Source organism: Merops nubicus, unplaced genomic scaffold (genome assembly GCF_000691845.1).
Source record: "Merops nubicus isolate BGI_N331 unplaced genomic scaffold, ASM69184v1 scaffold16300, whole genome shotgun sequence".
Lineage (NCBI taxonomy): Eukaryota > Metazoa > Chordata > Aves > Coraciiformes > Meropidae > Merops > Merops nubicus.
In genome coordinates this window covers 2,616-20,114 of record NW_008582325.1, presented here as the reverse complement: position 1 = coordinate 20,114, position 17,499 = coordinate 2,616, and the positions used below count along the sequence as shown (strand labels likewise).

The window sequence follows — 17,499 nt, the reverse complement described above, 5'->3', positions numbered from 1 at the left end:
GGAGAGTCTCACTGATAGCTGTTGCAAAGCAGTATTGTTTTTTTAGCTCTTCATATTTTTATAATAAACTGATACTCTCTGTTATGTACTGTCTTGAGCTAGCCTGCACAAATAATTTCAGGTAATCCTGAGTCCTTGTCTGCCCTGTGTTTTTGCCATTCTGTGCTGTGAGCTCTTTGTCGGAGGTTGTTCACTGCTTTGTTAAAGGGTGCCTGCAAGTCAGACTGGGGCCTGGGCATGGGCTGGTGGGACTGAACCATAAAACCATAAAACTGCAGCCTCTGGAGTGCAGAACTTTTATCTTCCTTGTAAATGGTATATGAAACATCAGAAATCATCGTTGTGGGAGTAGGGGGTGCATTTGTTCCGAGCTGGAGCGTGGGTTGTGATGCCTGTTTGTGCTGCAGGCCAGGCCCGTGATCGCCGTGGGGCTCGGTGTCGCCGCGGCTGCCTTTGCAGGTAAGGGGGTGACACAGCTCAGGCACTGCTGAGCTGCTCGTTCCACGAGGCTTGATGAGGTGTTATGAATGTGAACAGGGCAGAGTGGAAGGGTCACTGGAGAGTGCTGTGGAGAGTTGTGTCCAGGTATAGCTCCTGTCCCTGCTCAATCCTGCACATATTTTCCAGAGTTCTTTTTGAAAAGTCACAGCTGGAGAAACTTTATGGGCAGCAGCTGAAAGGTTCCACTTGCTTTTTATCTGCAAAATGTAATGTAAAAAATTTACTTTATTTAATAGCATTTTGCAAGGTGGAGGCTTTTCAGTACAGAAGAGCACGACAGACTCTTGTGACCTGAAGATGTTGCTCAACAAATTCAAATAAAGAAAAAGGGAAGGTTTCAGTGGCTGCAGAGATTTATCATACTAAACAGATCCCCTAGTACAGTGTTTGCTACCTGAACTCTGCATCTGGACTGTATATTCTGAAAAATAGGTTCTAGCCTGAACACAGGGCATGGGCTTAACATGGTTTACACTGAGTTACTCAGGGTAGATAGCTGTGGTCTGTTCTAGTTCTGAACTACACAAACCATTTCCATTCTTTTCAGCACAGAGCAGCAGCCCTTGGTCTGTGATTAAGCATACAACATCCCAGCAAGAAACATGGAGTACATAGGTTTCTTTTCTTTAACACATAACCTTTGAACAGTATTTGATAATGTATATCCAAAGCTAATGTTTCATACTGCCCTTTTTGTTGAAGTCCACAGGGCAGATAACTTCATTTATCATGTTGAAATGCATTTAGAGGTATTTGTTTTGTGAGGAAACACAGTGGGTCTTTGCAGTCCCTGCCCAGGTTTGTAGATGAAGCCCACTGAACTCCTTCCCCTCCCTCCCCATCAGTACAAAGACTGAAAAGTGGGAACCACACCGAGTGTACTGTGGGACTTCAGCTGGGCAGGATCCAAAAATGGATGTTAAGGGAACGTCTGGAAAAGCAGTGAAGTGCAACAGTGCTGTACAGCAAATAAATGAGACAAAGGGATAAACAGGGAAGATTTACTTTTTTTTTTAAGCCAAAATTCTGCTGTAAGCTGATGAAGGTAGGTTGTAGACTTTTTTTCCCCTTTGTTGGTTATAACTTCATGTAACTTCAATCTTCTCCAGGCCGTTATGCTTGCCACCTTTGGAAACCATTGGAGCAGGCAATTACAGAGGCAGCAAAGAGGATTTCAACTTCTGTAAGTCTACAGCTTCTTTATGCTAAATTTATGATTTCATATTTCAGGTGTTTAGAGAGGAGATGTTACACATGTGGGAAGTGGCACTTAGCCACTTTGTTTTTCTTTTCCAGAACAGGAATGCTCCTTACTGTGTATGTCCTGATGTAGTCTTTGGTGTATTTTAAATCTCTGTGGATGAAGCTGTATCAAAAGGTGTTTGTGAGTTGGATAAACACTTCTGGTTTTCCTGGTGGTGTTCCATGTTTCAGAACTCTTTGCTACTAAGTCTGTGATAAATTGTTGAAGTGCAGTATGAGAAAATAGCTGATTCCCAGAGGTAAAAGTGATGACCTACAGTTTCAGTTCAGGAAGCTAAAAATGGCAGAATTTAGTCTTTCCTTTTAGATAGAGTGTTAAAAATCAAAAAGACAAAGTGATAGACTTCTAGGAAAGGCTGCTGTAGAGATGAGGGAGCTTATTTTCTTGTTCACATAGGAGTTCTCAGCTGTCTTTTTTCTTCCCCAGCTAATTTGAACTTTTAACCAAGCTTTTGTTCTTTGTTTTGCCCTACATATTTTAAAATATAACAATGAGGTAAAAAATGAAGAGGTAGTATTGTAAGAGGAGCATATACTGGGAATACACAAGAGCATTTACCTTTTGCTTCAGTGCCTATACTGTCTGGTGGTGAATAAATGAATATGTTGCAGTTGAGTTTAAGGTAATTCCAGTGAGGCAGGTGCTGCCTGTGGCAGTGTATCCCCTCAGAGCCCACAGGCCTTCAACACTGACCACAGAGCCTGCAATCCAGTCATCAAGGGGTCCCCTGATGCTGGTGGGTGAGGATGTTGATTGTTATTTCCTGGAAAATAATTTAAAGGTAGATTTTTAAAGAGTGATCATGAGCTTTGTATCTATTAGTGTGAGGCTGCCTACGCAGAGCCTGTCCACAGGTACAGACAGACCCTGGGTCCAGGGTCCTGTGTCCCGAGCCGAGCCCGGGGAGGTCTCGGTATGACCCCAGGGGTGAGACTGAGACTCAGGGGGGTGAAACGCCCTATACCCAACACAAAGAGAGAAATGTGAGCAAAGAGTAGTGATAGGACAAAGTGGAAGTACAGACAGGCTCTGCCCAGCTCTGCACACGTGCAGTCCTCCATCCAGGGCTGCTGTTGAGACACCCCGTGGCTGAGTCCTTCCCACTGTGCTGGGTGTGTTTGGTGCTGAGGTGCTGCAGGTGCAGGCCTGCCCAGGGCAAGCTCCCCAGGGAGGGACAGACTCCAAACGTGGGCTGTCCACCTGGGGCTGCTCCACACTCCTCCTCAACTGCAACGTGTTCCAGCCAGAAATGGTGCTCCTGGATGGATCAGTTCTTGCTCTGTCCCTCTATTGCTTTGCTGCTATGAGACCAACACCAAATTTATTTGTTTGGGTTTTTTTTTCGCTTTCAAAGTAATTTTTTGAGAGATTCCCAAGCTGCCTGTCAGAACAGCAGAGGGGACTTTAGGTACTGTGAATTAAATTGCTTTCACTTGGTTTGGGTGCAGTCTGACTTGCAGGCTTCTAGCAGTAAGGACATGTGGCTTCAGTCTTCACTCTCCCTCCACAGCACTTCAGCATTTTTTCTACCCATTTGTAGGTGCAGGCTGGAGAATCTAAATTCAGACATGTTCACATAAGAAAGCAGGCAGTGACTCTTTTTAACACGTTGAAATGTGACATGCTGCTGCACAGAGAGGAGTCTCTTCCTAGGAAACTGCACTCCTCAGCACTGCTGTACTGGCTGAGCCAAGCTCATTACAGACCTGTCTCATCCTTACCACAGTGACTTTCAGAGTCCTGCAGAATTCATGAACAGCCACAAAGAGGAACCCAGGGTTCTCAGGATTCCTAGACCCTGGAGCTGCATCCTTTGTCTGCTTTCACATCCTGCCTTAAACCCCAGAACTGTATGTTCATTTCTAGCAGAGTCTCTCTCTTCTGCTATTCTAGGTCTGAACTAGGGAATACAGGTTTTCAGTGTAAGGTGAGATCTGTTGAGCACTGTAAAAGCTCTCTCCTCCTGTTTGCCATTAACTGGGTCTATTTTTCACCTGTACGTTTGTGAAGGTAGTGGTAGTATTTTCTGTTCTACAATCACAGGCTGAATTCTAGACCTTTATATAATTCTTGGCCAAGATTAGTTGTTATTTGTTGCACTACAGATACTACTACTTCCCTGGCTTCTATTTCTTCCCAAGCAATTTTTCTTTTTCCCTTAACAATTATTTCCTATTTATTATTTTTTTGAAGACAGCAGAGAAGACATGAGGTACAAAGATCCTGTGTGAGTGCTTATTGTCCAAACTTCTCATTTTGGTTGCTTTATTTTATTTGGGGAATTGGAAGCTGCTGAGTTTGATCTGTAGATTAACACTTCCATCCTATTTCTTTTCAGTGTATTTCCCTCTAAATTGTGCTGACAAAGGAAGTCAAGCAGTCAGTACTTCTCCCTCTGCTTACTGGAAAAACCATCTCATGTGGCATTTCATGTCCAGGCTTAGTGTGGCCCTGCTGGTTTCCTGTGGTGCTTGGAGGTGCCTGGCTTGGCCACTATAGTTATCAGCTTTCCAGCATCAGCCCTGTCCCTCATGACCATCTTGTGCTGAGAGACTATGAAACAGCTGCATATTTCAAAGCTGTCTCATTCTCCCTGCAAGCCCCTACTTGTCCTTCTCCCATTTGCAGTTCTGCCTGTCCCCATCCTGTTTGCAGCAGAAGCCATGGTTCAGGTTGGCTGCAGGCACACGAGGGAATCCAGGTGCTGTTTATCCTTTCTCACTAATAAATGACTTGGGTGAGGTCAAGATGAGCAATAAATAACACGTTCAGTCAACAGCTGCACTGTTTTTTAAACCAAAAGCAAGCAAGGAAGGAAGACCTAGGAGGCAGTGTTGTGATGTCCCCTCTGTGACAAGTCACAGTGCCCGTCTCCAGAGAGGAGTTTTAGCTTGTTTCTCAGTTGGAGCCTAGTGTTGTGACTGGTGTCACAAAGGCCAGGGACACTCTTGTTTCTGTGTTCAGTGACACGTCTGTTGCCAGCAGAAGGTGCATAGCACTAAGCAGTCATTTGGCTTTTCTTCCTCTGACTTAATGATTTTAATTACAATGTTAGTATTTCCTTAAAATGTGAAATGAAAAGAAGAATTTCAGTAGCACTTGTTACCTTTCTTTGTTGAGTCAATGGTATTGAATGTCGAAAGAAGATTCTAAAGCTAGAAGAAGCAGTTCTAGGCAAAATGAATTGTCAAAAGTACTCAAAGCCCACAATCCTGAAAAACTGGTATTGCAGAAGAAAAAAGTGTCTTCTGCAGCACTTGGAGATTTTCGCACTGTATTTCCTTTATTAGATCTGATCCTGCTCAGACTGTCAGGGTTCTGGACTGAGAGGTAGGGGTAGCAACCATCTCTCTTGTCTTTCACTGAAAAGAAAATTTCAGAGAAAAATGCAATTTGCAGTCCATTTCATAATTATTTTTTTCTAACTAAAGTTGAGTTTAAAGTTGATCTTTGCAAAGTTTTGGTTGGATTAGAACACAGCTTCTGAATAGTTTGTTATTGTAGGTTGGGTTGGTTGGTTTGTTTCTTTCTTGCAGTGGAGGACTGTGCTGGTGATGGAATGGCACACAGAGGTTTCAGAAGGATTCACCACTGCATGGAATCCAGTGGATGGTCTCAGTTTAGGGCGTTTTGGATCTCCTACCTGGCATGCCAGCAGGGATTATCCTGTCCCTGTGCTGTGCCAGGAAAAGCATCTTGAGGATGTCACAGTGCAGATGAATTGCCTTCTCTTAGCTGACTGCCTTTTGTGGAAGCTTGTGAGGGTGAACAGACATTGGCAGAGCAAGTCCAGCCATTCTGTTCTTCCTCCCAGCCCACTAAGAGCAGTTCTTCAGGGAGCAGGATTTGCTCACATAAAATGTCCCCTTCACAGGGGACCTTGTGCCAGTGTCTGCTGGAGGGACAGCACAGCAGGGCACAAGCAGTGAGTGCCTAGAACTGCCTGCTCATCGAGGAGTTCTATAACAGAAAAATACCTTGAGTGTTGTTTTGTTTCACTGCAGACATTATTTAGAATTTAGAACTTGGTGGGAAAAAAAATTGCTTTAATTTGAAGAGTGCGCAAAAGATCAGGGACCTAGAAATCTGCCAAGGTGGTTCCTAAAATGGAGACTCAATGTTTCTTCCTCTTACTCCAGCCAATGAGAAAAGTGGTTTTTATGTCTAATTTAATTTTGCTTTAAATTCTGTTTAGGATGAAGATGTTAATTTAAGAATTGTTTATTCTTACCACGTGCTTCACTTTGGAGAAGAAAATTTTTGATAAATTCAACAAACTGTTTTTGCTCATGTGCCAAAGGACACAGGCAACAGATTTTCCTTTTTTATTCCCTTTGGAAGTGAACCAAAGCAAGGCTCCCAGAGGCTAGAACTGTGTCAAGGAAGCAGGCTCCTATCTCTGAATTTAAGCCTGTAGCCATTCCTCCCTGATCTCTTATTTCAAATAGTGTTTTAGGTTAAATCTACCAAGAACAGGGACAACCTGTGTTAGGGATGATTCAAATATTGCTCTTCTCTACAGGAATAGTGAACCAATGTCTTCTAGTGTTAAAGTTGTATGCCAGAGTCTCCCAGAGGCTAGAACTGTGTCAAGGAAGCAGGCTCCTATCTCTGAATTTAAGCCTGTAGCCATTCCTCCCTGATCTCTTATTTCAAATAGTGTTTTAGGTTAAATCTACCAAGAACAGGGACAACCTGTGTTAGAGATAATTCAAGTATTGCTCTTCTCTACAGGAATAGTGAACCAACATTAAAGTTGTGTGCCAGAGTTGAAGGGCAGAATTAACCCTTTCAGAAACCTGTCTGTGCTGAAGCTGCTTTGGGAAGGGTTCTGGAAGATGGTTCAGAGGGCATTAAAGTGTGCCTTGCTTTCCTGGCTGTAGCCATTGCTCAGCACCATGAGAGGTGTCTGTGCAGGTGTGCCTCCCCAGGGGGGTTACCTGGTCACCAGTACCTCACCAGCATCACCTCCTCTCAGGACTGGAGAGGCCCCGTGTGTTTCCCTGGCATTCCATGCAGGGGTTGGTGGAGGCATGAAGCATCTACAGTGGTGTCAGCTTTGATACTTGTAGTGCTGCAGTGGTGGTGGTTCTGTGTATGGCTTGAGGTGGGGAAAAAGAAAGATGAAATCAGTTTCAGATGATAGCAGCACACCCAGAAATCTCTGTGGCTGTATGTGACTTCATGGTAGCAACGGGTGACGTGTTTCTGAGCCGTGCTTAGAGGTGAGTGTTGCTCCTGAGCTTAGTTAAAGGCTCTGCTCAGATATCATAGGCAGAGCCTTTTAAATGTTCTAGTGCTTTTGAAATTGCATAAGAGAGTTTCTGTAAACATAAGGCAAAATTCTCACTGAATGTGAATTAATATGTTTAGTGAGAAAAGTGCTTTATTAACGGCCAGGCACATTTTCACTTGAGGGTAAAAGTAACACTTAAAAGTAATCTCAGCTGTCAGGCAAGACTTCCCTTTGATAGCAACAAAAGCAGCTTATTTTTCCCCAGTTGATGGGTTTTGTATTGAGGAAGAAACTTGTAGTGTTGAGTGATTCCTGTGTGCTGGTTCCCAGGGGCAGCCTGACTTGGAGCTGTGTCTGCTGCCTCTGGGACTTGTGCAGCTCAGACTATTATTTGTGTGGCAAGGGGCTGGTCCCTCATGGGCCAGTCCCTAATTTTCTTGTAGAGGTTACTACCAACCATCACTGATGGCTCAATAACCTTTTTTTAAATTACTATTTAAGACATATTTGGGGTTGACAAATATACTTTCAACCCATTCCCTACAACAGTTAACTGTTGTAGTGATTTACCCTCATCTCCATCTCCTTCTTTTTGTTCTTCTCCAACTTGGGTTCTTCTCCCCTTCTTAAAACAGAGGCTAAAGCCTCACGTGCCAGTGACTTTAAAAAGCCTGACCCTGGATCCTGTGCCTGACTTGTCAGTCACTGGTGCCTAGGGAAGGGTGTAAAGCCCCAAGCTGGTCAGGAGTTCCCCATATGTTCTGCTGCTCCCCAGTGTTCTCCAGCTCAGGGACTGCCTGAGGCAGGGGCTGTGACTTTATGCTAAGCCTCTTCTGTTTGGGGGGTTGGTTTTGTTGGTTTCTCAGGGTTCCTTCAAAGAACACTTGAGACTTTTTAAATAATGTTCTTTTGTGTGAAAAACCGTGTTGGCTCTTCATCAGTATATTATATTAGATTTATCTATTCTTATCCTTCTATTGTTGGTTTTACCTACTTCCTCTGTAGAAATATCCATGCTGGTTCTTCATCAGTATATTATATTTATCTATTCTTATCCTTTTATTGTTGTTTTTATCTACTTTCTCTGCAGAAATATCTGGACTTCAGAGTGGTTGTCCATAACTCCTTAGATGCTAAAATAAAGTGATTTTTGCCATTTTCCACTGCAGTGGTGCCAAAACTGTTCTAGACAAGTTTCCCTTTTTCCCTCCCCAGCAGACACTCTGTGCCACTCTGTGCTTTGGGTCTGGGCTCTTTTGCCTGAAGGCAGGATTTGAATGGTTGTAGCTGTTAATATCTCTTATTAGCAGCAGAAGATTACAAAAACACAGATAGTTATTTTTAAGTTGATTTTTGTGTGTTAACACTCAGGAGAAGCCCTTTCATGTTACCTGGTTGGTAGTCATTCCATGCCTTCAAAATAAATGATGAGTGAGTGTAACGCTCTGAACGAGGTCATACAAATATGATTGAGGTCCCAGCACCTTGTGCATGAAACTAATTAGTGCTTGTTTTCCCTTTCCTCTTTTCAGAGCCTTTCATCATACTACAAAGGAGGGTTTGAGCAGAGAATGAGTAGGCGAGAAGCTGGTCTTATTTTAGGTGTGAGGTAGGTGTGTTGCATTCAGAAGCTTTTGTTTGGTAAGTGTTGAATGGAGAACGTGGATGTTGTGAGAATGTGGAATATTGGAATATTCTTGCCAAAACCACTTTTTTTTTTTTTAAAGACTTCTAATGGCTTATAAACCATTCTAATAGTCTGCTTAAGCTGAAAAAGCAAACAATAAAATGCTAATAAAACGTGTGAGTTGTGTTTGGCTGGAAGGCATGGTAACATATTGCAGTGGAGAACTGGTGCTCTAGAAATAATCAGAATAGCACATACTGTGCTAATTAGTCCAATCACATGGTCTGGTCTCCAAAAAACCCCTTGAGATAAGTAATATTGTAGATTATATTAATAAATGAAGCAAACAAATCAATTATGCTCTTTTTTTCATATGTCAGTCATACTGTGGTTTTTTTCTTTCTCCACTCTGATTTGTTTGGATTTCAAAAGTTGTGGCATATTCCAAACAAAAATCCTTGGAGAGACTTGTCATTTAACATAGGTATGGGAAATAATTTCCAGGCTGAATATTCAGTGGATTTTTCAGTGGATTTTTTCAGGAACATGTGGATGGTTGGTGGTAGCACACACCTCAGTGTTTTCTGTAAAGCAGGGTTTAGTTTGTCAGCTTTCCACAGGAGAGGAGCAGATCTCACCTTAGGAATTAGAATTTTTATTTATGGTTTAAACTAGTTCTGTATTTTAAGGTTAAAAAGATGAGGGGAATGGTTTTAATTATCCCCAGAAGAAATTATTTCAGATGGTGGAAGGTGGGACTTGGCCCTGTTCAGTGTGCTGTTTGTATTTACTTGGAACATAATGGAAATTCTCCAGCTCTAGCTCTCATTTTAAGAAACTGTAAAATAAAACATCACATTTATTTGAAGTATTTCATGCTTGCACACTGAAGAAGAGATTTATAGGAATGCTTTTCAGAAACATTTCCTTTGGCCTTTAAGTTTGATAACATATTAACATTTCCACTTTATAAGGGCAAATTCAGTGATATTCTAGAACAGCACATGGCAGCTCATCAAAGTGTTCTCAGTGGCAGTGCCTGGTCTGGGTACTGCTCATGTACACAGCTGAAGTGTCATCACTGCTGAAATCAATCCCCTTCGATTTTTAATTTAAATAGCTTGGGTCTGCACAGGGAATGGTGACACTACTTGTTGTACTTGGACTGAGGCTTGCAAATACCAAGACATGATCATATTTGAGGAAAGTTCTCAATATTTGAAGGATTGAGCATTTAATGGTGTAGAAGCATGACTGTCATCTTTATAGGAAATTTTCATGTTGTTTAAACACTGTTCTAGACCTGGTTTAACCTGCTGCTTACTCTATTATATATGTCTAAAAATGCCACAAAAAAAATCAAAACAAACCCAGTTGAATTTTGAAGTGTCAGAGAAGAGGCAAGGATGTGCACAAATGCACACACTAGATCTGCCTGAGCCATGATCTTATTATTGTAACACTTGTCCTCTGTGCCATCACTTCCAAGTCATATTAAATTTTCAGGCAGAGGCTTTCTTCATTATCTCAAGTGCTGAGTATGCATGGGCAGTGTGAATTATGAACACAGGCTGTGACAAAGGTGAGCATTTAGTGGTAGCTTTTACATTTCAAATATATTGGCCCATTACACATTTCAAATGTTTTTCTCTAACAACTGTCTTTTAGGGTTGCAGGGGCTTTGGTGGAAACATGCATGTGCATTATTTGTATTTAAATATGTAAAACATATCCAGAGCTGCAAAGTACTGTACTGGAAATACTGATTAATTTTAAATTTTAGTGTTCATGCCTTAGTTGTTCTGAAGCAGCACTGATTACTGAGACTCAGTATAAACACAGAAATAGTGTTAACCACTCTGTAGAAGGAACTGCTGGTGGCAATATCTGACATGACATTGGACAAAATAGATGCCACCAAAATAAAGCTGTCCTAAGTATAGTGGCTTACAACTATCAACTCCCTAACACCCAACTTCTGAAGTTAGAAAATGTCTCAAAATCATGAGTTAAAATTCTAGATGAAAAAGAATTAAATTGTCTGTGTTGTCCCATTTCCTCTACAAAACAAGGTGAAAGTTTTTCTTCCCATAGGAGATATTTGTAATGAACAAAATATATGTAATGCATTAGTTTAAGAGGTTTAATCACTATTCCTAAAACATAAATGCCATAAAATAGGCTGTTACATTATTACACTAAAAGAAGCATAGCTCCCCAGCCTGCAGAGCTGTGGGTGGCTCTTCCCAGAATCTTTTAGGTCATTTTAAGGTCTTTAAGATCATGAGTCCAGCCGTTAACCTGACTCTGCCAAGTCCACTGCTAAACCACCTCCCTCAGCAGCAAATCTACAGATGTCTAGCTGCCTGTTAAACACAGCCAGGGATGGTGATTCAGCCACTTCCCTGGCAGCCTCTTCCAGTGCCAGTTTCCTTCCCCACTGCCAGGACCTGCCTCTGTCCTTGCTGAATTTTGGGAAGGGTTCCTGTCACCCCGTTCCTGCTCTGTGTCGAATGTCCCCACCGTGACGATGGGCTTCTCAGGGAGCTGCTGGGGTTGGAGGGCAGCCTGACCTGTGGCTCAGGCTGTGAGGCTGTACCAGCTGAACAAAAATGGGATTTGGACATTAAAGGGTTTTTGGGTAGCAATTAAGAATCTTTATGGACCAGCCTGGCGGAGAGGGGAGCAGCATCTCATCAACTGAGCAAATGTGATTCAAACAGCCATTTCCACAGCTGGTCCTTGGAGGAGTACTTCATGATTTTCCATCACACCCAACTGCAACTTCCCAGTGTTAAACTTTGGCCATCTGAGTTTCTGAACGTGATATATCAGTTTTCCTTTTTATCATTAAACAACAGCTCTACAAATAACAATATAGATTATTGTTCATCTTAGCTGTCCAATCACAGTTTTTTTCATTTTTGTATCTATATGCTTCAGGGCCTTTCACCTTCTGTTTAATTCTTCCTTGCTGGGTTAATTTCCATTCCACTGAAGTATTCTTTTCTTATGCAGGTCTATGAACTATTTTTGTAGCACACCCTAATTTCCCTGTGACAGAATAATAATTAGAGGCTGTTTACCTCAGGAGCGTAGTTGGGCTGATACCTTGCATTCAAACTGTATCTACAAAAAGATTAATTAATTGAATCATCACTGATTAAGAAGTCACCTGAAGTGGAAAACACTGCTTCATTTCTGCATGCTGACAAGTGATGAAAAGCTAAACCATTGAAAGAGTCCCCCTGCATGTGCTCAGCTCCCTGTGCTGGCATGTGCACCCGGGGTGGTTATTTGTCTGGTAAGGTGCACATTTAATTGAGGCCAAATACATACTTTATGTGGCTGTCATTGAAGGAAGCAGCATCATGCAGCACTTGTACATCAGCGTGGCCCTGAAGCTTTGCAAAAATAACAAATACAGATCAGGGTTTTTTTTCAGGCCCCAGCAGAAAGTAGAATTATTTAAGCCAGCTATAACTATATTTACAGCAGGACAAAATGTGATAATATTAAATAGTTTTGTCACTGGTCATGTAAATACTTATTTTCTAAGAGGAAAATACATGTGGTTTACATTTAAGGGTAAGAATAACCAGCTAGATACACTCTAGAACTTCTGGGAGTTTTCCTGTTTTATTTTTCTTCCCCCAGAATTATTAATTTTAAATAAGTGGATATATTGCAGTCTAAAAAAAAACCCTGAAATATATTTGTATGTGTCAAATACACAGGCTTTTTAAAAATGGCCTTCTCAGTCCTTACATGCCTTTGTTATTGTCACTTCTTCAGAGATGCAGTTTTATGTGTTGTCCACAAGATGGTGAAAATCTCAAGTTTTAATTGCTTTTGAAGCCAGTACGAACTGTTAATTTGTAGCCTGAGTGCAGTGGCATTTATGGTAAGTGTTTCAATTTATTTTTGCAGTCCATCTGCTGGCAAGGCCAAAATCAGAACAGCCCATAGAAGAATCATGATTTTGAATCATCCTGATAAAGGTAAATAATTACAACTCCTCTTAGATATATTTGGAAAGGAAGAGGTTTAAATGAGATCTTTGAGTGTCCTGATTGTGTAAATAACCACGCTGAGTGCAAATGTATGTTGTTTATTTATAGACTTGAGCTTCTGTGTGTCTTCTCTCAGATAAACTGGGCTTTATAAACCACTTCTACCCATCTTTCTTTAATGTTGTTTTCTGTACTTGGGCTGCTTCAGTTACAGCCAGGAGCTTAGGGACCAGTCTTCCACACTTTCAAAAAACTTATTAAAAAATAAGATAAAAATTAGCTACAATACTTTTATGTGACGTTTTTTCCTGCTTTGAACTGAGGTGGGCCAGTTGTGCATGAAAGCACCTTTCTGGGGGGAATGTTCTGCAGCCAGTGGGTACATCACTGATGAATTCTCAGACTTCTTGGAATCCACTTGGAAAAAATGTAAAGCTGGGCACTGCTGCTGTGCTGGCCAGGTTTTAATGTGAATTTATCTTACAGAAAGGCTATTATTATAACTTTAACTACACTACAGCTGGTTGAGAAAGAAAGTCCATATGTTCATTGCTGTTTCTGCTTTAAAATAACAGATGGTGAAGAGTTGCACTGTATTTCAGAAGTCAAAAGGGGAGATTGGAGGGGTTTTATATCCTTGTGACAGGATTACAGGGCTCCCTGCCAGCACCCCATCTTAAGAAAATGGAAAAATAACTGAGCACTGGCCATGGGAAGTGTTCAGCTGATGCTCCTCTCTACTCTCTTCAGCCCTTCTCTACTCTCTTCACCACCAGTTTCATTCTGAAGTCATCCTGCTTGTTTGATTTTGCACTTGGATATTTTACACTTTTTATACTGTCTAAGCTGCACAGACATAGAGAAGAAGTTGTCTTCTGCTTTTCTAATACGCTGTGATGGTCAGAGGCTTCTTAACCACTGGTGTACCTATTAGGCCAGATTTTTTTGCTAATGAACTTCTCTGTTTGTGGCAGCAGTACTTGGGAGACAGGAGTCAGGGCCGTGGGTGGCAGCAGAGCCAGAGGCTGTTCCCCTCTCAGAGCTGTGCTGCACCTGCAGCTGGGCACTGGGCGGGTTTGGGGGTGCCTGTCTAAGCTGCACAGACATAGAGAAGTTGTCTTCTGGTTTTCTAATACGCTGTGATGGTCAGAGGCTTCTTAACCACTGGTGTACCTATTAGGCCAGATTTTTTTGCTAATGAACTTCTCAGTTTGTGGCAGCAGTACTTGGGAGACAGGAGTCAGGGCCGTGGGTGGCAGCAGAGCCAGAGGCTGTTCCCCTCTCAGAGCTGTGCTGCACCTGCAGCTGGGCACAGGGCGGGTTTGGGGGTGCTGAGCCCTCCTGGTGCTGGGAAGGGGGAGCCTTACACCAGCTGAAGGGATCTGTGCCTCTGTGCTGCCCCTGCAGCTCTTCTGGCTCGTGTAGTACCTTCAGCTGCAGAGTGCCTGGAGTGAGCCTGAACGTGTGGCATCACACAGAGACTTGTTCTCTGGCCTCTGTGTCTGGATTTCTCTGGCTGTGGGCAGCACAGATGTGCCTTTAAAAATAATATTCAACATTAGAACGTTAGTTTAAAATCATATTTCACCAGATGGAGTTGGTAGGAGAAAGGGCAGTAATTACAGATTTGAAACATTACATATGTTATCTGAGATCCAAAATATGGAAGGGAGAATTATTAGACATAGGAAAGAAATATATGTTTACATAATAACATCCCTGGTGAGCACTACAAAAATGTTTGTGTATTAACCTCTACAGTTCAGTTTTAAAGTGTTTTTGTATTGATACATGATACATTAATTTATCAGTTACTAGTTCTATGAAAGAATACTTGCTCACAGAGGAAGAAGAGAGAAGCCTTTTGGACCTGACCTAATTATAAACAACCACTTAGGCAATTATGAGATTGAATTTTCTCTCATTGGAGGACTACAAAATTAATATGGCACTTAAGGATGTAAATGCAATGAAAACACTTTCAGCAGATTTAAATTTACTTTAAAATCATGCACTCTAGGCGTGCAGAAAAGCAACACACATTTAAAAATTACTTGGGATACATTGTTTATTGAAGTTTTTAGTCTTTACTGTTTGTTTTGATCTGTTTGTCTACTCTGGAAGAAGCAATACTCTATGTAGTAAATCCTGTTCCTGGCTAAGTAGCCAATTGATTTTAAAAAAGAAAAAAATAAAATGATTTTTCAGTAGCCAATTCTTTACCCTTTCCACCACTTTTTCCTTTTACACTTCCCACCAGTGTTTTACCTATTAGGAGCACTTTCAAACAAAACAAACCCATGAACAAGAGAACTCTGTTGTGCTTTCCAGTTGTTTTATTACCCCACAAAATGACTCTACAATGATTTGGATTCCTGCAGCAATGTCCTAAAGAAGTCTTTGAGCAAGCCTTGCCTTTTTCTTTCTACCTACATGTGTCTGCAACTAGTTCTGCATGCTTCTTCTATCAGTGTCTCTTCTGATGGGTAGACTAGAATGGGTGAGAACAGTGTGATTGAGCAGAAGGCTGTTCAGTGCCCAGAACTGCTGGAATCACATTTTGATGTAGAACCCAGGGGTGTCAGTGAGTGGTAAGCTGCTGACACGCACCTTGCAGTGCTGCTGGTGGTGCCTGGGCAGATGGTTGGTGCTGGAGGGGAGACTAACAAACCAAACACAGACAGAGAGCTGAGCTGCAGGCAGGTTGTTGGAGGAGCACAGAGCAGTGGCAGCGTGCAGGACTACAGGTTAGAAGACATGCCATGTCTGATTACCTAAATGGGGTGCTGCCTGGCTGCTGATTCTGGGCACCCAGCACAGTAGAGGTTTGAGGGGGTGTGTGTGCCCACACTTAATGATTCTCTGTCAGAACTTTATAAAACTCTACCTCTTGGGTTTTGGGGTAAGTGGAATTAGTAACCATTGGCTTGGATGGATGTCCAGGGCAGCTGACCTGGATGACATTTCCCATGTTTCCATGTCAGTTTGTTTGCTTGTCATTTTTTTAAGCAGCTGGACACAAAGGATTATTTAGGAAGGAGGAGCCAGTGGGAGTGACTGATCAGTGGATGCTGCAGGTGAGGTGCTGTGGTACTGAAGTCTGGTGTGTAAATGGTGTTCCTTTCCTCTCCTCCTCAGGTGGTTCCCCCTACTTGGCAACAAAAATAAACGAAGCAAAAGACTTGTTGGAATCCAGTGCCAAAAGCTGAAGTGTGAAGCCTTGGCTGACACCAGATTCAGCAGATAGGTTGTGCAGCACCCTTCATCTGCCTGCTCTGACAGCTTCTTAACCCTGCATTCATCGTTCCTATTTAGTGACTTAATTTAAAATTTAAAGTTATTTAAAAGCAAACTGAAATCTTTTACAGCTATGTAAAGTTATGGATGTTATGGCTCTGTGAGGAGCAGGGGGTTGGACTTGGTGATCCTCACAGGGGACACACAACTCCAGATATTCTGTGAATTCTGTGATTCTCTGTCTCCATTTTAGGGAGTGTATCGTGATCCATTACAAGATTTGAAAATGTGCTTTTACTGTCTGTGTTTTTCTTCAGAATGGTTATTTCTTTCATTAAACCTTTTAAAGCTTTTTAAAATTTAGAAAATAGTCTTAAATATAAGGGTTTTTTTCTCCATGGATGAAGGGTTGATCATTGCCAGAAGACCTGGCAATGTATTGAATCACAAAGTGTGTCAGGCCCCATACAGCAAGTCTGCAGTGTCACCTTACACTTGAACCTGTTAATTTGGGAAATAGCAGGGTTGATTCAGGGGTGCAGTGTGGGGGCTGCAGCTCAGAACTAAGGGACTAACAGCACTTCCTAGCTGTATACCTGGGGCTTGGAGGTGGGCAGAGTCTTGGGCTTGTTTGGTTCTTTTGCATATCAGAAGGTCTCTGACACTGTCAGATGATTATCTGGACATGCTTTTACTCAAGTCACATTTTCTCTGCAGCAGCTGGGGTGGCACAGGGGCTTTGTGGCAGTGGAGCTGAAGGAGGTGGCTGCTCGTGGCATGGAGCTCACGTGGACTCATAGGCTGCAGCTGTGCAGGTCAGCCCCGTCCCTGAGCCTGGGCTGGGACAGATCCAGCAGGACACAGTGGTGACAGTCACTGGGCTGGCTCTGGGTGCACTGACTGGGTGAGTTCTCCAGGAACTCTCACTCCTCTGCCTTGTGCTCCATGTCCCAGAGCATCACACTCAGCTCCTCACACAGCCCCCCAGCAGCCCAGTGCTGCCCCTGGGGAGCACTGAACCCATGGCTCTGGCTTTACAGAGAACCCCTTTTAACTGACAGCTGAGAGGAGATGCTGTTTGGGGCACTTGGCTGCTGCAAATTCCTACCAGTAACTTGGCTGCAGATAAATTAGCTGGTCTAAGAGGATGGTGATGAGATCAGACAGTCGAGTGGATTCATTGCAAGACTGAAAAAACTCTCTAGTATCTGTTTAAACTTGTATCATTTGAGGTAACAACAAACAACCTCGCTGAAGTGCTGCAAGTATAAAATGTAGAGATCTCATTTTCTAGGTTATTTAGCCAGAGGAAAGTGGCTAAGAGCAGTTAAATAATTAAAGCATCCAACCTCATATCATCCACCAGAATATGCATCTGTCTGTTCATCCTGTGGTGGATGTCCACCTTGAAAGAAAGAAAATGTGAATTATGTTGTGGTCCCTCCCACTAGGTCCCAATTCCCTTACTTTTGTTAAAAGAGAGATGAAAAAAAGTTCCAGTTGACCTTGAGAGAAAATGCAAACTTGAGGCAATTTAGAGACTTCGTGGTAAGACACATGACACAACTTGACTGGATAAAGCAAAAAAGACTGGAGGGAAAAACCTGCCTGGGAATAAGCA

The 17,499-nt window shown here is 42.4% G+C and overlaps 1 protein-coding gene across 1 annotated transcript; it reads left to right on the top strand.

Annotated features, from left to right (window-relative positions):
• Positions 1-407: 407 nt before the first annotated feature.
• On the top strand, positions 408-15,864 carry DNAJC15 (DnaJ (Hsp40) homolog, subfamily C, member 15; the record flags this gene model as incomplete). The annotated part of the gene is made up of 5 exons (XM_008937469.1): positions 408-459; positions 1,611-1,684; positions 8,534-8,610; positions 12,559-12,629; positions 15,780-15,864. Coding segments are annotated over 5 exons (345 nt in total), but the record flags the coding sequence as incomplete, so codon positions are not given.
• Positions 15,865-17,499: the final 1,635 nt, after the last annotated feature.